This window comes from Lethenteron reissneri, chromosome 47 (genome assembly GCF_015708825.2).
Source record: "Lethenteron reissneri isolate LAM-NWPU_2019-01 chromosome 47, ASM1570882v1, whole genome shotgun sequence".
In the NCBI taxonomy this organism is placed as follows: Eukaryota; Metazoa; Chordata; class Hyperoartia; order Petromyzontiformes; family Petromyzontidae; genus Lethenteron; species Lethenteron reissneri.
The window spans coordinates 5502308-5525469 of NC_083825.1; the positions used below are offsets into that span (position 1 = coordinate 5502308).

A 23162-nucleotide genomic window follows, 5' to 3' on the forward strand; every position below is an offset into this window, starting at 1 on the left:
CCAAACAACACACACCTGGCACACCGTGGAGATGTGTTTGTAAACCTGAGATGAAACTGGATTTAGGAGCGTGTAACTGAAGTTATGAATGTACGTTGAACTTTTTTCGCACAGTACGTAGCCAGTTTAACACGTAGGCTTTCGCGACCAATGTTATTCATAATCAACGTTTTTGGGTTTAGATCGCGTTATTTATAAATGTGTCGTAACCCTCCACCACCCGACACGGCCAATCAGTAAAAAAGTGTCACGTTGACAACAGACAAATAGTTCACTGCTTTAGCCCACCGGTGTGTTGAAGCCACAACATTTACAATTTGAGTACGACGTTTCGCTGGTAATTGGCGAATTGCCCGATGATGCTGGATGCAATTACCAGCGAAACGTCGTACTCAAATTGTAAATGTTGTGGCTTCAACACACCGGTGGGCTAAAGCAGTGAACTATTTGTCTTTTGTCAACGTAACACTTTTTACTGATTGCCGTGTCGGGTGGTGGAGGGTTACGACACATTTATAAATAACGCGATCTAAACCCAAAAACGTTGATTATGAAGTACGTAGCCAACCGTGCGAATTGGAGGTGCGGGCTAAGAACAACAAACTAAACCCAAAAAGCAGTTCTTAAAGAAATTCGTTTTCAATCGACATTTAAAAGTACATCGCTCCACTGGCGTCCTAATATCGGAAGAGCGTTCCAGACGGCCGCTGAAGCGCATCTGAAAGCCAAAAGCTGCTGCGAGAATAATTATAGGCAAAGGTTCAACCCTGCAATTACTTTTTCTTGTCCCTGCTGGCAGAAGACTCCAGTAAAGGCAGCTTTCGAGAGAACCTCTAGAGGGAATTTTGACCTACTCTTCCATGTAGACCGGACGTCTTAGAATATACTACCAATTCTAGAACAGCCTCGTTCGCAACACTCAATGTTGCTGCCACATTGGGATGATGTTTGGTTTTGTTGAGTGTTTGTTGGGAGGTAATTGGAAAACCCGGGAGAAAGCCCCAGGCATACGAATGGGTGCCTTGTGCCGATGTAGTGGCGTTAACTACTCGCTGTTCACACACTGAGAGATCGGATCGTAAACAAGGTTTTCCTGCTCAATCAAACGGCCAGGGTCAAAGGGGGTGAGGTAGGATCCAAACGCCAGATTGGGAAGGACCAATCGGAGGGTCCCACAAGGTGGCCGGGGATTGGACAACCCGGCCACGAACAGGTATAAAAGCCAGAGCGCTGAGAGCTCTTGGCCAGTTCTGCTACACGAAGACCCAAGTCGGCCGAAGACATCTAGGACCCTGGACCAAGTCCATCCAGCCCTTATCAGGGCTCGGGCTCAGAGTAACCAGTGGTCGGGGAGAGAGCCCCTAGGTCCAGCCAGAGGACGCTGGGAGAGCAGGGAGATTAGATAGCCTGCAAGGTCCAGAGGCTGTGTCTCCTCAGGGTAACGGGTGAGGGGACCATATACCCCCTTTGTGTGATAGGGACTGTGTATTAAGATAATACAGTGTTTGCCATAAAGAAGTATAGAAGTCCGTCCTTTACAACACTACACCTACAACACAAGGCAAGCTCCAGTGATAGCCCCTCCAAGGACGAACGGGACTCAATCCAGCAAGGCTAGATTGAGCCGTATCACTGGTAAATGAACGTAGCCGTTGCCATTGAATTTAACTCGGGTAAATCAAGCTTTCCGGCGCAGTGCGCTAACCATTATGCCACCGCTCCCCTTCTTATGTATTTGCCGGACGAATGTCAATATTCTCTTATGTTTTTTCTGTTGTTGCTTTGATAGAATTTAAATACGTGTCAATCGCTCACCACGCACGCACAACATCACCAAGATATAGCCTCAAAGGCATAGTAGTGGTAAGAATGTTACACGCGAAATAGGCCTCTTATTGGCTCTATAGCCTTCTGAAGTTAACCAGCAAGCATTGTGCAAGTTTCACTCCACGCTGGTTTCCATCAACTCGCTCTGGTGAAGCAGCCAGGCTTCTTTCTTGGTTTCTTTGTGTTAGTTTATAATATAAAATCGCCCGCTTGGTTTAACCAGAAGTTGTTGATGAGATGACTCCTCCGTCTACACGGTCAGGGCACGCTCAGCACACCCCCCTTACGCCACGCCACAATACAGCCTCACGATATGTTGCGAACATACACCATTCATATATATACAAGACAAAGATCCCCCGTATAGCCTTACCAGACTGTAGGGGCAAGTGCTTATAGCGAGCACCTGTGAAAGCCGCAAACAGCACACGAGGGGGGTGGGTGGCCAGCACCACGCCCGGCCGCCTTTGTCTCCCCAGCGGCAATGTTTACACACCGCACCAGCTACTCATTTGATGCTGAGTCGACCTAGAGGAGGCCCAAGACCGGTTCAGATAATCGTCACTGGTGTTGGCCGTGAGCGGGAATCGACCTTGGGTCGCCAGGTTCGTAGCGCAGGCGCGCTAACCGCTACACCACCGCTCCCCACACATTCATACACACACATACACGTGTTGTTTTTAACTCAAGCCAAAGTCTGCCTTCGTTCCTCCTCCTCCTCTGTTGCATGGACGCTGCGCGTTATTGCTCCGTGCCTCCTCTTGAGACGAAGCCAAACGGGCAGTGAAGAAGAGGGAGGGTTGCGGCGGAGGGGCATAAAGCGAGGCAATGCATGGCAGGGTGGATGCGTGGTGGCTGCCTTGCTAGGTGAGTGAGTGAGCGGTGGATGATGGTCGGAGGTGGTTGCCTGGCTCGTGATGTCGGTTGTTGCGCGCGGCAATGTTTGCTGGGTTCACGGAACTGGTTGCTGCATTGTGGAGGGTGGAACTGGAGAGGGCATCTGTGCGCGCGCGGGTGCGTGGATGTCTGCGTGATGCAGTGGTGAATGTCTGCGTGATGCAGTGGTGGATGCAGTGGTGTCTGCGTAACACTGTGGTAGATGTCTGTAACGCGGGGAGCGGTGGTGTGGCGGTTGGTTAGCAAGCTGCGCTACGAACCCGGCGACCCGAGTTCGATTCCCAGTCACCGCCAACACCAGTGACAAACCGGTCCTGGGCCTCCCCTAGGTAGACTCAGCCTCAATTGAGAACCTAGTGCGACATTGCCACTCGGGAGACAAAGGCGGCTGGACGTGGTGCTGGCCGCCCACCCACTCGTGTGCCGTTCTCGAGATTCAAAGGTGCTGGCTAACAACACCTACCCCGCCAGTCTGTTAAGGCGATACGGGGGATCGTTGGCTTTGTGCGTAACATCTAGTGGGTGATGTGAGTGGTGGAGAGGATATTTTGTGGGGTGGCGGGAGGTTGGCGGTGGCGGGGGGATGGAGGGATAATAGCGGGCGAGGGGACTGAGTGGTTGTTGGTGGTGGTAGTGGTTGGTTGTCGGCTCATTGGATTCGCCTGTGTAATGATGCGCAGCTGGAAACGTGAGAACAGTTAGCAGGGGCAGTGATTGCGTGCGCGCGCACGCGTGTGCACATCTCGCCCGTGCGCGCACGCGCGTGTGTGTGCGTGTGTTTGCGCGTGCGTCCTGCGCTCCCTTATTTAATAATATTATTATTATTTTCCTTCTGCGCGTGTGCGCGTCGTGTGTGAACGCGCTCAGCGGCCACGGGACACGGGGCAGCATTCACTGTTTGCTGCTCCGTCCCCTTGCCCCCCTCTGCAAATCGGCTCACCTCATCCCCTCCTCCTCCTCCTCCCCCTCCCCTCCACGCGCTCACTGCACCCCGCGCTCCTCCGTGTCACTCTGCACGGTGCGCACGGATGACGCTCGGTGGCCGAACATCGAAGAGGTCTTTAACAATTTAATATTTTCTTTTGGTGAATGTAATTTTTTGTTACTTTTTTGTTTAATTCTTCAGCCTAAGCTGTGCAAGGCGTGTGTGGTGTGTGTGTGTGTGGTGTGTGACCGGTCGCTCCTCCCTGAGTGGCTGCAACGCGCCTTGGATTCGAGTCTCCGAGTGGCTGGAGGAGGAGGAGGAGGGAGGGTTGAGGGCGGACAGCCATGGGTTATTGCTGCTCTCGGTTATACCCGGCGAGGAAGAGTCGGATGTCTCCGTAAGAAGAAGAAAAAGAAAGCAACAAAAAAGTGAGACGGAGACGAGGAGGAGACGGAGGAGGAGGAGGAACTGTAACTGGAGGAGGACGGGAGACGCCACTGTTGCCATGCGTCTCGCCAGAGCGATGGGGACTCTGGCAGTCGTCTTCGCCTTTGGCTGCGCGTGGGTGGGATGCCGCGGGGACTCCATCATACACATCGGTAAATGTGTGTCTGTGCGTCTTCTCCTCCTCGTGGGCCGGTGTGTGTCGATGTGTCCGTGTCTTGTGCGGAGCGGTGGTGCCGTGGTTCGCGCGCGCCGCTACGAACCCGGCGGCCACTCGAGTTCGAATCGCGTTCACGGCCAACACACAGTGACGGTTAACTGAACCGGTTACGGGACTTCCCTAGGTCGACTCGGCCTCAAATGAGTACCTTGTGCGATGCGTAAAACATCACCGCTGGGGAGACGAAGGCGGCCGGGTGTTGTGCTGGCCACCCACCCCCTCGTGTGCCGTGCCGGCCTTTGTAGGTGCTACTCGCTAACAGCACTTGCCCCAACAGTCTGTTAAGGCTACACGGGGTATCTGTGTCCTTGTGTGTCTTGTATACATGCGGAGCGGTCGTGCAGTGGTTAGCGCGCTGCGCGACTAACCCGGGCGACCACCAGAATTCGATTCCCGCTTACGGCATCCGTGACGAATATATATGACCGGCTCTGGGGTTCCCCTAGGTCGACTTAGCCTTAATTGTGTAAATATCTGGCGCTGGGGAGAAAAATGCGGCCGGGCGCAATGTTCGCCTTGCCGGTCTGCATAGGCGCTCGCGAACAGCACTTGTCCCAACAGTCCGTTAAAGGTTATAGGGTGATCTTTGTCTTTGTACATGTGCGCTTGTGTCTGTGTGAGTCTATCGGCGTGTGGACGCGTGGTTTGTCTTCATGTATCTGCGGCGCTACGCGTGTGTGTCTGTGTGTGTCTGTGTACCTGTGCACATCTAGGTGTATGTTCTATTGCGTGCCGTGCCCGCCTTCGTAGGCGCTACTCGCCGACACCACTTGCCCTGACATTATGTCGAGGCTCAACGGGGAATCTTTGTCTTTGTGGAATGTATTGGGGGAGCGGTGGTGGAAATTGTCTGCGCGCTGCGCTTCGTGCTCGGCCACCACAGTTCGATTTCCGCTCATCGCTAACACCGGCGACGATGATCTGAACCGGTCCTCGGTCTCCCTTGGGTTGACTCAGCCTTAAATGAGTACCTGGTACGATGCGTAAAAACATAGCAGCAGGGGGAGACAAAGGCGGCCGGGCGTGGTGCTGGCCACTCCACTCCCTCGTGCGCCGTTCTGGTGTCCTTGCCCCAACAGTCTGTTAAGGCTGTACGGGGGATCTTTGTCTTTGTAGAATGTCTACCCGTTTGTCTCTGTCTAATTATGTGTCTGTGTCTAATTGTGTGTCTGTGCACGGCTTGATATAGTTAGCACAATCATACCACGTACCCAGCAATTCCACAAGCTACTATCCCAACCTGTACCCATCGTCCCCCTAGGTAGGCTCGGCCTTAAACGAGTTCCTGATGCAAGTCGGTGTGTAAACATGAAGGTGCGTGAGTTGGGATATGGCCGAGTGCTGTTCACACACTTGGAGCTCGCTCTTCGTGGCTGCCTTTAATAGGCGCTCGCTAACAGCAGTGATTGTGTGCGTGATGGGGGTAATTTGCAAGCACCGTGACATTCGAGTGTGTACAGCTTTTTGCGAATCTACTGCTGGATGGGAACGCCTTTCCAAAGCGTCGCGTCGGTCGTGCGGATTGATTGGCCATACTTCACCACGCTGGTTCGCCCCGGGAAAGGGTTTGGATGTCGTTCGACTACGACGTTTAGCCGTGGTCGGGAGTCGAACTCGGTTCGCCGGGTTCATAGTGCAGTGCTCTCGTGTGTGTGTGGCTGTATGGCCTCAAAGTGCACCTAGCATGGCACCAGGCGCCGTGGTGACCGCGCGGTTGTTGTTATGAGTCGTTGTAGGGAGCGGTAGTGTAGCGGTTAGCGCGCTGCGCTACGAACCCGGGAACCCAAGCACTGGGCCTCCCCTAGGTCGACTCGGCCTCAAATGAGTAACTGGTGCGGTGTGCAAACATCGCCACTTTGGGGAGACAAAGGCGGCCGGGCGTGGTGTTGGCTACCCACCCCCTCGTGCGCCGTGCCGGCCTTCATAGATGCTACTCGCTAACAGCACGTGTCCCCTACAGCCTGTTAAGACTATCGTGGGAATTGTTGTCGTCATAGAATGTGTACATACCCACACATAGCCACACAGACACTCGCATAACCATATCCTTACCAGCCCCTTCGCCATAACCCGCATGCGAAATAGATCCCATCCACGCAGTCAGCAGCCCGGTGAAGTATGGTGAATCAACCCCCAATGACCGACCTAAACTCCCACATACCTGTACAGCAAACCCCCACGTAATGGACCCGCTACCTACTAACTCGTATGGGAACCGGGGACTGACCGCGCATTGCGTGGAGGTTAAATGAGATGCGGTCTCGTCTTCCCGTTGGTGTGCACACTAAAATCTACAGCTCTAAATCTTGCGATAATCCCGCATGCATTGGCATGGCGGCCCGCTTGTACCAGTGCATGTAGGTTACATACCGTAGAAGGTATGGCAGTTTATACTTTGTTTTATTTACAAAAAAGAAGAAATCATTTAATTAGACAAAAATACTGGAGCGATGTCAAAATGATGTCGATGGGGGTTTCGAGAGTGCCAACCATTGAACCACGAAAAGTAATCGGGCGAGTCTATGCAAATGTCGGCGGGTCCCCGTAGACATTGAGATCTTTCGACAATCCCATCGACGAGTGGCCCTCTGCACGCGTGGAGAGAGAGAGAAGGGGAGAGGGAAAAAAAACCCTCCTGGGAAACGCGGAGAAATCCCACCACGTGACGGGGGAGCAATCACTCGGCCCTGAGTGATGCTTAAACTACCACACCTGGCAAGCCTTGCCAGGTGCACTTGCAACTAACCAGGCTGAAAAAGAAGAAACCTGCTTTGCCTGACGGGAGCGGGCTCAGTCCGGGAGATCTCTGTAATTGGCATGGAGCACGCGCGCACACAAAAGCAAAGACGCCCCCGTACAGCCTCAACAGGCTGCTGGGGAAAGTGCTGTTAGCGAACACCTATTAAGCCACGCACGGCACACGGAGGGGGTGAGTGACCAACCCCGCGCCCCGGCCGCCTTTGTCTCCCCACTGTTTGATGTTTACACACCGTACCGTGTAGTCCTCGTTTAAGGCTGAGACGACCTAGGGGAGGAATCCCAGGAACGGTTCAGATAATCGTCGCTGGTGTTGGCCGTGAGCGGGAGTCGAACTCGGTTCGCCGGGTTCGCAGCGCAGCGCGCAAACCGCGAGACCGCCGCTCCACGATGCAGAGCGCACACACAGACAAAGACAAATATCCCCCGTATAGCCTGTAACAGACTGTCGGGGCAAGTGCTGTTAGCGAGCACCTATGAAGGCCGGCACGGCACACGAGGGGGTGGGTGGCCAACACCACGCCCGGCCGCCTTTGTCTCCCCAGTGGCGATGTTTACACACTGCGCCAGGTACTCATTTGAGGCTGAGTTGACCTAGGGGAGGCCCAGGTCCGGTTCAGATAATCGTCACTGATGTTGGCCGTGAGCGGGAATCGAACCCGGGTCGCCAGGTTCATAGCGCAGCATAGCGCTAACCGCTACACCACCGCTCCCCACACACACGCACACACAGACACACACACACACGCGCACGTACACGCGGGTGCCTTCTACAAAACCTACCGTGGTACACACTTTACGTAAACACGTATTAGTCACGAGTGTGGTAAATTGGATCATTTTCAATTCGGCGTCCACTTTGAGTTTGCGTGAAAGACCATGCAATGGTCTTGCACGCAATTTCTGAATAGCCTACGGGAAACATGCAAATGGTTAATGGCAATGAAAAAGAAATATGTTTTAATGAACGTGTTCTGGGTCTACGCTCTGTATGGGAAGGGGCTGGGTATGTATTAATGGTAAACTACTGTATATTACTGCTTTTGGTTGGCAAACCAAAAGCACTCTTTTTACCGACCTTAAACTCTGCCAAGGTTTTTTTTTGTCTTCTCAAAAGCGTTGCAAATCAGCGAGTTTTTGTGAGGCGTATTCAGTATTCATGGAATGCACTACACCGCAACTCGACAAGAAGACTTGACGGCCGATATGTTTACTCTATTCTAAAAAAAAACATTTCCAGACATTGGGACATTATATTTTTTTCTTGGGCATTTGTTAGAGATATTTTCTATGAAAGAAAATCTAAAGTTTTGGTATTATCTGGGATGTGTGTAAAGAAGGGGGGAGTGGTGGCACAGTGGTTAGCGCACTGTGCTATGAACCCGGCAATCGGAGTTTGCAGCAAATATATCAGTGAAGCCGGTCTCTCTCCCGTTTCCCAAATAAACCAATGACACAGCAGTGGATTACACTGGTTGATAATTACCATTTACAAAGTGTAATATAGCGTGGTCTCGCGTAAATTCATGACCCCAAGATGGTGAGTGACTCACACCATGACCAGCTTCTGTCAGGTGACTCATTCAAGGACACGCACCGGTCGTGAGCCTTCACTGAGGTCCAAGCAATATTTGCGGCGAGGCCAAAAGGGAATTCCAAAGCTGATGACCACGTGCAGAGAAAATCCAATTTATCCTGCTCGTGCGTGTGTGTGCGCGCGAGAGCACGTGTGAGTGTATGCTACGTGCGCGTGTGTGTCTTAAGAATTTGATTCCCGGCCACGGCTAGCATACATCAGTGTCATCTGAACCGGTCCTGGGCCTCCTCGAGGTCGACTCGACCATACATGGGTTCACGTTACGCCGGTGTGGAAACATCCAAACTCTCGGGGAGCCAAAGGCGAGCGGGCGTGGTGCGGGTGCCACACCCCCCACCCCCTTGTGCATCGTACCCACCTTCACCGGTGCTCGCGAACAGCCACTTGCCTTTACAACCTATGTGGGCTATACGGGTGATCTTTGACTTGTTTTATGTGTGTGTGTGCGCGCGCATCCCATGCTCATTTACACCACGCAGCGATATCGCTTCTGCCACAAACTCAATTAGGAAAACGCATTCCAAGGCAGCGCAATTATTTGTCAGTTTGTTTCCTTTTATTCAATGGAGATCGTCGTCGTCGTCATCATCGTTGTCCGTGAATCTCGCGCAATCGGTGCTCTTTATTCGCCGTTTCTATTGCAGCTACTGCCCCTCACCCCCTCTACTCACCCACAGCTGCCTTGCTAATGGCGAGACGGCGCTTGTTGTTCGTGGTGGTGTTGGTGGTGTTGGTGGTGGTGGTGGCGTGCAACGTGCTCGCCCACGCCACTTGGGTGTGCGACAATGGAGGAAATGCTTCCCTTTCTTTGGGCGTCTCTATGGGGCGAGCGCCGCGGCGTTTCCATGCCCCCATTACTATGCAAGTCGAGTTCTCGTCTCAGTGTCTCGGCCCAAACGCGCACTGGTGTGTGTGTGAGCTTGCGTGAGTCACACCCCCCCCCTCCCCCCCCCGTGTGTCCCGCATAGACAGACGGAGGAAGGGTGTGGGGGCTTGGGGGATAATCAATAGGCTCATAATTGCTGGATATTGTACCCCGATGTTTAGATGAGTTCGATTATTTTGCTTCTATGAATTTCCACACGATGAGACACTTTGTTGAGCTATCATTGTTGGCCAGGTCGCTTCTAAAAAAAGAAACTTCATGTGTCAGTGGGCTTTTACCTGGTAAGATAAAAAAAAAGTTTCATTTTAATAGTATTTATTTTAAAGTTATTGTTTACCTGTCCTATAGGTTGCACTCCCACCGTGTTTTCGTGCTGCTTGTTGTTGTGACCTTCTGACCCGCCCCTACTGGACATCTGTAAACAAGAGCTTTATAGCTCATCGGATTCCTCCTCCACTAAACATAAATATCCTGAGTCTGACACGTACATGTTACGAAAGATGCACACGTGTTCGCGTTGATCAATGCGCCAGAAGAACGATGTTCTTAATCGATGGGTGCTGTCTGCCATGCATGACGCGCTGTGAGGAAGTGCTATTGCCAGAGAACGTCACCTTTTTTAGGTGTTTCGTTTATTACCGAATGTGAGTGTTTGTTGTTAACTGTGCTTGTGCACCACTATCAACACCGCAGCAGCAGCAGGAGCGACCGCAGCATCGCCTAATGATCTGCAATGTATGACGTATGGCTCGGACACATTTATAAAAGATGACATGGAAACGTGTGCAGAGATGCGTGGGAGAGACGCATGCTGGGCTAACGCCATCGACAGACAGAAAGATGGGCACGTTAATGAGAGGACGTACTTGGGATTAGGACGGGTTAAAGGTTAAAAGCTCCATTCAAACTCTGAATAGAAATACGTGGGCTCAGGTAGGGCACGTCGCTCAAAGGGAGGAGGATGACGACGATGATAATGGTCAAGAATCGTGATGTCGCAATGAAATCAGCTGGTGTGCAGGAAAGTGCGAGGCAGTTTTTTTTACGTTCATGAACTGTGAGAGACTGTGACGGCTTGGGGAGGCCTCCATCCAGCAGTGGATTGATCATGACTGAGGATGATGATGATGATGATGAGGTTGCAATACATTGGCCAATAATTAATGCAAACGCTCATTTCGGACCATGGCTGAGGTCTTAGAAATCCTCATGCTCAGGACCTCAGCCAATCACTCTACCCTGCAAGTATGGACATTTTATAAACATTCGTACAAGGCAAGGCTATATACAACCACAGCGGTAGGTTGTGTGTGTGGTTAGGCGTGTCCTGAGTTCGAATCCCGGCAGTGGATAAACATCGGCGGTGAGCGATAGCTACCGTAGGTTAACTCGGCCTCCAATGAGTACAGTAACCGCATGCGTTGTGTCAAGGGTAGGGAGACAAAGGCGGCCGGGCGTGGTGGTGGTTACATCACACGCTATGCTCGCTAACGGCACTTGTCTACAAGGATATGTAAACGGCTGTAGGGGGGTGATCTTTGTGTAAGTGCCAGAATGCGTGCCAATCTTTTAAAATTACATTTTGTTGTTTGCTAATGAGACCCCCCCACCCACCAAAAAAATATAACTCTTATCCGGAAGGCAACACGGCTTTTATCATAAAAAGCAGCAGCGATAAATCCACCGCTGGATGAAGGCCTCCACACTCCCCCTGAACGCCGCTACCACCCATCTCACGCGCACCTTCTTCACGGGGTTTGCCCGCTGGTTGCTGAGCGCTCCCTCCTTGGACTGCGATTCTGTCACCAGCCTCGTCCATCACTGGCCCATCGTCCCCTCTCGCTGCCCAGCTATGACGCGTCCCGACTCCCCCCCCTACCACCCACCCTCTATCGTAATTTCATTCCGTGCCCGTGATCAACGTTGCCTTCTCAATGCGGTTCGGCTGTAACAACGGCGCCATCGGCTAAACTAAACAAAAAAACCAGTCCACAAACCCCCTACCCACGAGGCTAAATCCCATTTCGGAGAAGAGCGAGTGACGCCGGGTTTTCTTTTTTTTAGAGGGATGAGGCGCCACGTGCGAGGACATGATGAGAAATTATGAAATAAAGCAACCCCCCCCCCCCCCCCCCCCAATTAATTCAATTCATCACCGCCACGAGCCACATCGCAACCCCATACATTCACCCCTCTTCCTCACCACCACCACAGCGCTGGGGCTGTGCGCGTCCGCTACATTCTCATACCGCCCCGGTAGGGGGCGCCTTGCGCGAATGCGAAACGCGTTGGGGTGGGGCCTGCCACGATGTGGACCGATAACTCGCGATTCTGGCCGCGATAATCGTATCGAATCCGTTGCGAGCAGTATCGTCGTATCGCGATTATCGTTGGTCGTGGTTTTAAAAAGAAAAGTGCTTGTAGAAAATGTAGAATGTCCCGACGAAATTTTTTTCTTTCTGAAATACTGTAACAATTAATCATTTTCAGAATAATAATTACACTAACAATTTGTTTTGTTATTCCTGGGTAGTAATTGTTATTTACTAATTGCTTAATGCCTCACAAGTACAGATACTGGCTATTATTCCCCACAAACTTTGCTTTTGTGACCAGGACAGTGATATTTAGAAATTTAAATATTTTCAGTGAGAAAACGTGTGTATTTGATTGATTCCTGTACATTAAGTCCTGGTCACAAAAGCAAAGTTTGTGGGGAATGATAGCCATTTTCTATACTTTATAGGCATAAGCAATTAAAACATATCACTTGCTACCCAGGAACAAAAATCGTGTTACATCGTGTAATCATTGTTCTATTTTTGGTATTTGTTATTATGTATCGATTCAAGTAGTGATTTGTAAAAAAAAAAATTGGTTCTGCAGAATTTTAAGGCGCATAACGTTCTAACGTTAGAAATTGTAAAGGTAAAACATTAATTTTTTTAAACTTAAAATTGTAATACTCCTAATGCATATTTTACCCACTCTGGCAAGTCTGATTTGCTTACAACATTCACCGATGCATAGGCCTAAATAATTAAAAATATGAAGTTGATTAGAAATCAGTGGAGTATCTCCTAAACTGATTGCTCTGTATTTGTATAGCATATGGTATACAAAACCAGGGTGTCTGCGTGTGTGTGCCGCATGTCTACATGGAGAATCACCGTGCATGTGTAAGCACCTAATCTCAGAAGCTAAGCAGATTCAGCCTGGTGAATACTCACGTAGGATGCTGTCTGAGATAATCGGGCGTTTATAGGTTTGGGTTTGCGAGGTGATCGGTTGATGGCAGCACGGCAATGTATTTCTTGAATCTGCCTGAAGCTATGGGTGAGATTCTTCCCCGCATCATATATTCATGGTGGGTGTTCTCAGGGTCCTCCCCGTTTGTATCCCACGTTAAATTGGACGCTCATTCGTGGAATTGCTTAAACATCCTAAAGGAGCAGCACCCTTCTCGAAAAAAATATTGAGGTTCGATGAGGCTTCCATGGATACGCAAGTGTTTGTGTTTATTATTCCATGGGACATTTCCCATTCAGCAACGATAACATCAACTGCAGTATTCGCTCTCTACTCATCCGTGACTTCCATAGTTTATCCTTCCCCGCTGCCCCTTCTACTAAAACCCTTGACTTGCCACCGTGACGATATGTTGCCTGCCATGCAGGAAGTCATGGGTTTCATCCCGACCCTGATGCCTGTACATTTGGAGTTTGCATGTTCTCATCGTGGTCGCATGGATTTTTCTCCCGCGTTTCGAGTATTTGACTGCTATAGATTTCCACATGCTAAGCCACTTCGTTGAGCTATCGTCTGTGGCCAGGTTGCTTCTGAAAAAAGTTCTTCATCGCTCAGTGGGTCTTAGCTGGTAAAATAAAAAATAAAAACTAGTTTAGTTTTAGTTCAGTTTACACAATGGGTCTCCCCCTCCACATTTGAATGGGTGTCCCCACAACGATCTTCTGCTGCCCCTAAGCTGAGATAAGCCGAGGCAGCAGCCCAGACAGGCCCCATCGCTCCTCGTGCCTCACAGACAGTGGCTTCACCAAAGTCCACGTATTTGTCAACTGCTTCGCGCTGTTTCGTGTGTAATGCGTGGAATGAGTCGCTCTGATCCAGACACAAATTCAAGGTGTTGCCGTTTTCAAATGACCCATCTTCTTTTTGGCGGTCTTGAAACAACTCTCGAGATTACACGCCCCCCCTCCCCGTGCCTTGTGATTGGCAACTGTAATCTGTAAGAGAGCAACGGATACCTGAACTTGCCAACAACCGCAGACCCTGACGTTGGGTATGATTGACCAACATTGTGATTGGATAATGAATCGCTTGATAATTGTGTGACACATTAGGAATGGATCACTCTTTTAATTATATCCTTGTGCAGCAAGGGAGTAAAGTGTGGTTCTGTGAAAGTCCTGATGTGCTGTGCAGTATATCAATGCATGTGTGTACAGCAGCATGTGATGACTGAGTTGGGCCTGTAGGTGGCTGGCAGGGTTAATGAATAACCGCACGTGTAAACCAGCCACGTGGTTAATGGCGACTCGGAATAATTGCTGTGTGTGACACGTGCTGATGCATTTCACAGAGTGACGGCGCTGTTCTTCACAAGATTGCTATTAACCACAATAAATGTGTCTGCCCTCGATTTGGAGCACCTGCCCACGTCCTTCATTTCGAGTGTGCAACAATTGGCTGATGATTCTATAAATGAGTTATTTGATAAGTATTATTATTCTGGAAGTTCATGATTTGATACGTGGTTGAGATGTTTCTACAATGAATGATTTTGATAATGTAACTGGTTTAACCTAAATATATCATTGCTAATTATGATGATGGTGATTTAACAATACATTTTAATGTTATTCTTATTTGAAACTTGATGTAGATGATTTAATAATTTATAATGTAACACTAACAATTGATGATGTAATTGGTAATGGTGATGATGTTGTTGGTGGTGATTGATATTTTGATGATTTAATCAATCATTATTTTCATGATTTGATAATTCATGTTTTCACAATTGACGACGATGATGGTGATGATGAAATCAATTATCGTCGTGGTGAATGGCAGTGGAAGGAAAAAGACGTACCGGATTTGACGCATTCCACAGGAAGATGGCTTCTTGTAGCATGCATAGGGGGGGGGGGAGATTGAGAGCAAGGCTGAGGATCAGGATGTTGGAGGTGGCTGAAGGAACAATGATCTTTTGTGGGAATGAAGATGAGGACAGATGGATGTGAGTATGATGGTATTATGGTGAAGATGACGACCCACGAGCTGCCGTTAAAAGCAAAGCACCAAAAAAGATGATGTCGGTGACAATGATGATTTCATAAAGATTTTATAATTGATGAGGAAGTTGACGTCGGTAATGAGGCTGAGTAAATCCCCACCTGAATTCGCACTCGTCTATCATCAATTTGCTAAACTGAACACAGAGTCTGCCGTGTAAACACGCACGCAGGAGTGTCTAGAAACGCTTGGCTCTGATTTAGATGCATCTTGGACGCTCTTTGCACATTAAATCCAGACACTGGTTGTGCTGCGCTGTGCAATGACGTTAAGCGGTAGCACAGAACGAGATCCTTTATTTCGACTGCGGGCGGAATCCGATGAGCTACGAAGCTCTTTTCCACAGACGGTCCAGTAGGGTTTCAAGGTCGACAAACGCACATCGAGAGTGCACCCTGGCAATGCTCGTCCGAGACGGGAAAGGACAAAGCAATGCAAAGTAAAATTTCAAACGAGTGTGTGTGTGTGTATTCTTGGTTCTTTTGGTAAAGTCACGTAGAAGGGAAACAAAATAAAATAACTATATAAAAACAATACAGTTCTCACGACGTTTCGACTGCAACACAAGCAATTATCATCAGGTGTGAAAAAACACTTTACCGAAAGAACCAACAATATGAATCCCTGCAGTCACGAAAGCTTTACATCAAAATTTAAGTGTGTGTGGCACTGTGTGTATGCGTTTGTCTGGGGAGCGGATAGTGCAGCGGTTGCCGCGCTACGAACCTTGAGACCCGAGTTCGATTCCCGCTCACGGCCAACACCAGGTGACGATTATCTGAACCGGTTCTGGGCCACCTCTATGTCGACTCAGCCTTAAATGAGGACCTGGTGCGGTGTGTAAACATCACCACTGGGTAGACAAAGGCGGCCGGGCGTGGTGCTGCTGGCCACCCACCCCCTCACAGGTGCTCGCTAACAGCACTTGCCCCAACAATCTGTTAAGGTTACACAGGGGAGCTTTGTCTTTGTTGGAAGCAACGGCGCAGTGGCTACAAAACCGGTCACCTAAGTTTGATTCCCAGCCATGGCTAACATTTCATGGTATCCGAACCTGTTCTATATCTTCACCCCTTCATCAACTCGGCCTTAAGTGAGTATACCCTGGTGCAGTGTCTAAACATCGGCACGGGGGAGACACATGTGGCTGAGCGTGGTGCTAAGCCCAGGGGTCGGTATCCAAACTAACAAGAGGAGCCGTTTTTGTTGTTGTTGTCAAATTCGATATAAACAAAAGAAAACAACTCAATAATTCACGAGTCGCAATGCACTGCGTCGTGAACACGAGACGGTGGTGGGGTCCTTGATAAACAACGTCACGAGGTAGCACCAGTGAAGTTGGTGCGGGGCCTGCGGCATGTGTTATAAAGGGGTCCTAAATAAAAAAAAAGCATATTAAAACACTACATTTGTACTTGCATAGTAAAGTAATTGTATGTTTTCATTTGCTATACAGCCTGAAAATACAACAAATCGCTAACCTTAAACACCCAGTCGTTCGTAAAAGTTGAAGCCAGTATAGTACTATAGTAATAGAGCAAGTGCAGAATCATTGAACCGGAATTTATAGCTTGAAAGCGTTTAGCGCGGGGCGCTTGAAAGTGCGTGGCCCCTAGCATATGTAGCTACTTTTGCTCCGAGGATAATCCGGCACTGCAACCACCTCATCTTGCACCGTATGGACTGACCGTAACAGGCGTTCCCGAACAAACACTTGCCCCAACAGTTTGTAAGACGAAGCAAGGCATCTTTGTTGTGTTTTTTCTTTTTTTCCGGGCTGTGTGCGCGTGTGTGTGTGCAATATCACCACCTCGCCCTTCATGCCACGTGTGTTACCGCTGATAAGAACATTCATATCTTGCGCCTCCGGTGTCATCAGTTTCACATTGGTGCTTGGAAGGAGCCTTCAGCGCATTATCTATCCACTGGTGGATGAAGGCCCCCTCCCCTCTTCCGTGCCGAAATGCGTCTCGCTCGGATATAAAATGCGAGCGCACCGATCCCCCCCCCCCCCCCCCGCGGTTCAATCGCGGGGCTTGTGGCCGAGAAGAAGAAAGGAGGGAGGAGATAGTATGAAACAAACCGCACGGCTTTGTAAGCAAAGCCGTGCATAACAATAGCCTGCCCACTGGCGTGCAGGTGTGTATCGAGATGAAAACGCTTATTATGCACGCTTGATTACGCGCGAAATGTCACAACACTCGCGCCATTAACACGAAACGGAAACATAATAAGCAACCTTATTACGATAACTATTAGGCCAGTGTGTGTTCGTGTTAATGATGGCCCGCGGATTAATTATGAGCATTGGGCCAAAACGCTCATTAAAAACATGAAGCATAATGTAATGCCCCCCCACTCACGACCGCCCCCCCCCCCCCTCGTATTTTGTAGCTCCCATCTGGTTTCGGATTCCCGTGATCCCCCGTCGATTGCGTGTGGCTTCAACTTCATTCCCGCCGCACGAAGGCAGACAGGCAGGCCAGACAGGCAGGCCAGGGAAGCCAGACAGACAGGCAGGCCAGGCAGGCCAGACAGGCAGGCCAGGGAAGTCAGACAGGCAGGCCAGACAGGCAAGCCAGACAGGCAGGCCAGACAGGCAGGCCAGGCAGGCCAGACAGGCAGGCCAGACAGGCAGGCCAGGCAGGCCAGGCAGGCCAGGCAGGCCAGACAGGCAGGCCATGCACGTTAACCCAGCTGGAGCCAACATTTGTTTCATTTGCCAATTGACTTGGAAAGAGAACAAAGAAACAAGATTTATTTTAAGGCTGCTGCTGCTGCTGCTCGTTTCCCGGCTCCGGGATGTCACGCGGCTCACGGTTAAATAAATGGCTCTGCCATAAAAAATGATTTCGAGGCCCTCCTCCAAAAAAATCAAATATCTAAAGTTTCTCGTGTGAAAGCACTTTGACGACATGAAACTTAATGGACGCACCTTGAACTAATACGGGGCGGAGTGGGGGGTGGGGCAGTAATGAAAATAAGTTGCACGAGTGAGCTGAAAAATCCCCAGTGTCACCCGAACAATGTTGAGCTTAATTTGAAATCAAATTTAAGTGTTGTCTGCAGCATTTACGCAGGAGGCAAATTACCTGCACCGCTTGAATTTTTGGTATTCGCTCCCACGCTTGATAGCACAAAGACTATCGCAACGGCACGAACATTTATTCCAGAAGATGGGGAAATGGTGGTCAGAATGAAAAACAACCTTGCAATCTTGTCCCAAAAAAAATTCTCACCCCCTGAAGCACGTTTTTATATGAAGAGTGAGCGAGAGAGACAATTAATGAATGGAATAAGACCGACCGGTGATTTTCCTCCTCATAGTTACAACCACAGGTGCGCGCATGCAAGTCACACACACACACACCTTCCTAGCCAATTCTAAATAGATCACGTTCATTGAGCGGTCCCGCTCCTGAGCGCACAAAAGCCACGACAACTGCTGTAATGACAAGCCCATCGCTTTTGTAAACGTCAATGAAACCACCAGCCCCCATCCGCCCCCCCCGCCCGCACATAAAGATTTGGTCTTAACACCTCTTAACACCTCGAGAGGCATGTGTGCACAACTTGCATTCCCAACAATTGCATTGACAATCTAAGCGACTTGAGTAAACAAAGCAAAGCGCCACGTGTAAGAAATTCATTGATGAACGGGCGAGCAGTTTATTATTATTATTATTTTTATGAAAAAAGTGCCGCAAAGCTGTTTTTCCTTTCTTCTCGGCTACATCGCTGCAAATCCTGAAGCTGCGCCGTGCCAAATGATATTGGGTGATGGCAACTTCCACTGGGAGGGGCTTCTGTGTGCAGAACTTTACAACCGATGCGTTTCTGGCGGCTTTTATTAACGCCACATCTTATATTTACACTGTCGAACCCAATTAGAAAACACCTTTATATTGGATAATATTGGTCGTAAAAGCCTACGTGTTAAACAGATCTGATATTGAAGAAGCACGTCATTTCCATGACGATCGCCTGCAAATGCCAGCGAACTAGACGGTGCGATGCTGTTAGGATGTGTGGGATTCTGCTAAGACGTGTGTCGTCAAACCGTGGCAACACATCTTTAATGTATCTTCTTGGTTTTTTCGGTAAAGTCACGTAGAAGGGAAGTAATAAAATAATAAAAATAATAAAATAATTCTCACGACATTTCGGCTACAACGCAAGCAGACGGCTGCTTGCGTTGTAGCCGAAACGTCGTAAGAATTATTTATTATGTTTTATTTTTGTTATATTATTACTTCCCTTCTACGTGACTTTACCGTAAAAACAAGAAGATGAATCCCTGCAGTCACGAAAGCTTTAAATCGAAATTTTAAATGTATTTTACGAATTCTGTCATTCATTGGGTGTTGAATTTTTTATATTTTTACCGGGCATATCACGACGCAAGCTCGGTTTGTGTGGGTGCTATGGGGACAGCAGCTATGTTCGCATTCGGCATTGTTGGGTGCAAAAGGGTGGTTCATGGTCAACATTGGTGACGGATATCTGGGCCGGTAGCGGGCCTCCCTGAGGTCAACTCATCCTTCAATGAGTACTTAGCGTGCAGTTCGTAGACATAAGCACCGGGGAGACAAAGGTGGCCAGGCTTTCCTAGGCACTCGCTAACAGCACTTGCCCCAAACAGCCTGAAATGGCTGAAAGGAGGATTAATGGCATTGTTGATCACAGTGAAGCTGTTGGGGTGACAGGGTGTGTTGCGGTATTGGGTACAAGCACGGAAGGGTAATTCTGCCAGTTGGAGCTGATAACAGTAATCATGACATTGTTATCAAGGAGGATGTCACCCTCTCTAGATATTTATACATACGCGTCCACCCACCAGCGTGCGGCAAGGACTGCCATCATCCTACACTCCAACGCAGGCTGGAAATGAATACACGCAGGCTCGCGCGTATAATATAGGCAAGACAAACACGGAGATCCGCGGTCTAACCTCATAGACTACTGGGACAATTACTGTCATTGACCACCTATGACAGGCAGGATCACACGCAGGGGAGCAGTGTAATCTGCAAAACATCCGCCCGGCTGCATTTTCCTGAAATTGGTTCGGCATTTATTTTCGGCCGAGTCTTTCGTTTCTTGTATTTTGTTTTCTTGCACCCCCCCTCCCACGTCCCACACGCAATTTGATTCCAAGTGCACTGTCGATGTCAGGTTCTGAGACGAAGTGTCCACTCGCGAGAATGTGCTGCAGGGCAGTCCATCGTCTCGTGTTCGAAGAGGATGGCTCGTGGAAGGAGACGTCACAAAGCTACCTCCGAGATCTCTGTCATATAATCGCCCGTCTACACTCGTGCCTTGCTCTTCAACAAAAATAAACCTCGTGGAATGACCAATGAGGGTTTTAAGTGGATCACGGGGTCAGAGCTCGCTCTGAGCCAGCGCCGCCGCTGGGATCTTAAATCTCGGTGGCCCCGCTGTGAATGAAGTGGATTTTTTATTTTTTTAAGTCGAGTGAGTTGATGGCGGTCTCAGTCCAGCCAGCAACGACTGCTCAGAAAAAAAACAACCCATCGCATTAAATTATATAGCTCTGGGGAAACAAAACCTACATTTTGGATTGCGGTGAAACAAACGACTCTTCGCGTGTGCGAGGTCACTCGGAGGAATCTCGCTAGTAGTTCTGTCATATTTTCTTGCACAGGTTGTGCACTCGCAGGATGGGATGACGCACCGGACCGTGAGGGTTTTCCGAACGCAAACTTCACCCTCGTGACGCCCGGTCGCACAATCGGCATCAAAATGTCAAAAAGACAAAACCGAGTTCTTCACTCGCTCAACCTGTGTTCTCTCTCCCTCCCCTCCTCCCCATTCCCCCTCCTCCCCCCTTGCTCCCTTCCCGGCGCCGTCGACCCAGGGGCCATCTTCGAGGAGTCGGCGCTCAAGGACCAGGAGGCGTTCAGCCTGGCCGTGGCCGACATCAACGCCAACGAGGAGATCCTGCAGAGCGAGCAGATCACCTACTCGATCCGCACCGTGGAGGGAGACAACCCCTTCCAGGCCCTGCAGGAAGGTACGCACGCGGCCTTCCAGTCGGGGCTGTGTGGGGGGCCTACGGGATGTGGGGGGCTGAGTGACGCCATGGTGGGGGGTGGCGGGGAAATGAAGGGGGAGGGGGACGGGGTGGGTTGATGCAATGGTTAGAGATGTTGAGTAGGAAGATAATGGAAGATAATGATCAGCTTCTGTGTCGACGGGATGGGACGTGAGATGGCTTGGTTTAAAACTTGCGTGGAGGAGCTGTAGCCAAGGGGATAGGTCGTCGAGCAGGCTGTGCGTACGTGCGTCGAACTTCTTTCACACCGTACGCAGCCAACCGGGGCTGATGGGAGGTGCAGTTGAGTTTAACACGTGGAAGGCGGCGTGTCCGAAACCCCCGCGTCTCACACTCGCGATAACCAAGGCGATCGGAGTTGCCCGTTCATAATGTACTTGCTTAATTCTCCCGATCGCTTGGTGACGTGTCTCCGCACCGCGCGACGCTCTGTGCTTAACTACCCCACGGCGTGTTACACACTCGACGTGCAACGCCCGTTGTTATATATTTTTCCAGTAAAACCACGCGCCGATAATACGGCGCGCGCTTCGCCCTGTTGAGTTGACGCGCACGCGTACGATGCACGACGCTGCGTCCTGCTCGCACGAGAGAACTGGTCGAGTTTTGTTCCACCGAGTGTAATCGCACGTTTGTGCGCGCACAGCCCTGACAAACGCAACACGGTGCTTTAATTGCACTGGGCGGAGGGGGGAGGGGGGAAAGGCAAAGTGCCAAATTCTGATACAAGAACACTGCTTGGGATATAATCACAGGCTGGGCTTGCGCCCGCAAGGGGTGAGGCTTATATTCAGCGTCTCATCTTCGTCAGTCAAAAAAGTATCGACACTGCACTTGCTTTAAAGCTTTCGTGACTGCAGGGATTCATCTTCTTGGTTTTTTCGGTAAAGTCGCGTAGAAGGGAAATAATACAAATTAAACATAATAAAATAATTCTCACGACGTTTCGGCCACAACGCAAGCAGCCGTCCTCAGGTGAAGAACAGGTCTGTCGAGAAGACAGAGTCTGAATGACACACCCCAGGCTCTGTCTTCTCGACAGACCTGTTCTTCACCCGAGGACGGCTGCTTGCGTTGTGGCCGAAACGTCGTGAGAATTATTTTATTATGTTTTATTTTTATTATTTTATTATTTCCCTTCTACGTGACTTTACCGAAAGAACCAAGAAGAAGACTTCACTTGCTCTTCGGTTTTCGCTTGTTCGGTATAACAGAGGTTGAATTCATTCAACCCCTACCTGGTACTTTTTGTTTTAACCCCTCCCCACGGGGTCTACAAGTTGATGCTGTTTGGTGGTCAGGCAATTAGGTCACTGTGGGTAGGACTCAAGTGCCTGTGGGTGCCCCACTGGGTTTTATGTGTCCCGGTTTTTCCTGCACGAATAAGAGGTGTCATCTTACACCGCTGGAGGAGGGTGACACATTTATAATTTGCGGCAAATCTAATGAAAATATATATTTTCTCAACCTTTAGCCTAATTAACTATAATAACGCTTGGTAATTATCTTCCATTTTATGCAGAAGGGTTTTCCAAAAAATGATAATGTAATCTGTGTGCCTCTGTTTCTGGAATATTTTTTTTAGCACGGGCATATCTAATATATATACATATGTTTTTGTCTCTTACATAAAGGGCTTACGTATAATCTATCACAGTATTCTTGGTTAATGAACAATTATCAACTCCTATTCGGCAAAAGCATATTTATTTTTTGGCGTCATATATTTCAATTGGAGTGTCTCACCTTTTTTTGCGAAACATCAAATTAAAACCTTGCATCCACATTTCGCTTTGATGTGATGTTTGCAGATGTAGGGCGCTAGTGAATGTAACTCTGTCATCACGTTGTCCTTTTGTCTCCATTTACAGTTTTCGCCTCTCATTTGATTTCCCGTCTTTGTTCAACAAATGTTCACAGCATCAGTGGGTGTGTTTATTTTAAATCAGCGTGCCGAGAAAAGTGGCACACCAGGAAGAATTTTTAATTGCAAATTTTGCTATAAATTCCCTCCTTTACAAAGAGGGCTTGGAGCATGTCAGCATTTCTTTACCACTGAGATTCAAAACGTGTTAATAATTGCGTGCTTGCCCCGTATGTCAATTACATCTATAGTTAAATAGAGGTGTTTTTATGACTTTCTCTGGATGTCGAATATTCATCGTGCGTTAATTGCATGTTCGTTAACGCACAGGCTCTCACGATCAGTATTATGCA

At 49.3% G+C, this 23162-nt stretch overlaps 1 protein-coding gene across 2 annotated transcripts in view; it reads left to right on the top strand.

The window, feature by feature from the left end:
• Window positions 1-3657: 3657 nt before the first annotated feature.
• Window positions 3658-23162, top strand: part of LOC133354336 (glutamate receptor ionotropic, delta-1-like) — a 255216-nt gene continuing 235711 nt past the window's right edge. Inside the window, exons 1-2 of one of the 2 annotated variants that reach the window (XM_061571085.1) lie at window positions 3658-4248; window positions 20748-20903. In XM_061571085.1, the coding sequence (XP_061427069.1) occupies window positions 4155-4248; window positions 20748-20903 (250 nt within the window). In that variant the 5' untranslated portion in view covers window positions 3658-4154. The remainder of the gene's footprint in view (window positions 4249-20747; window positions 20904-23162) is intronic. The other variant, XM_061571084.1, reaches the window with a different exon arrangement.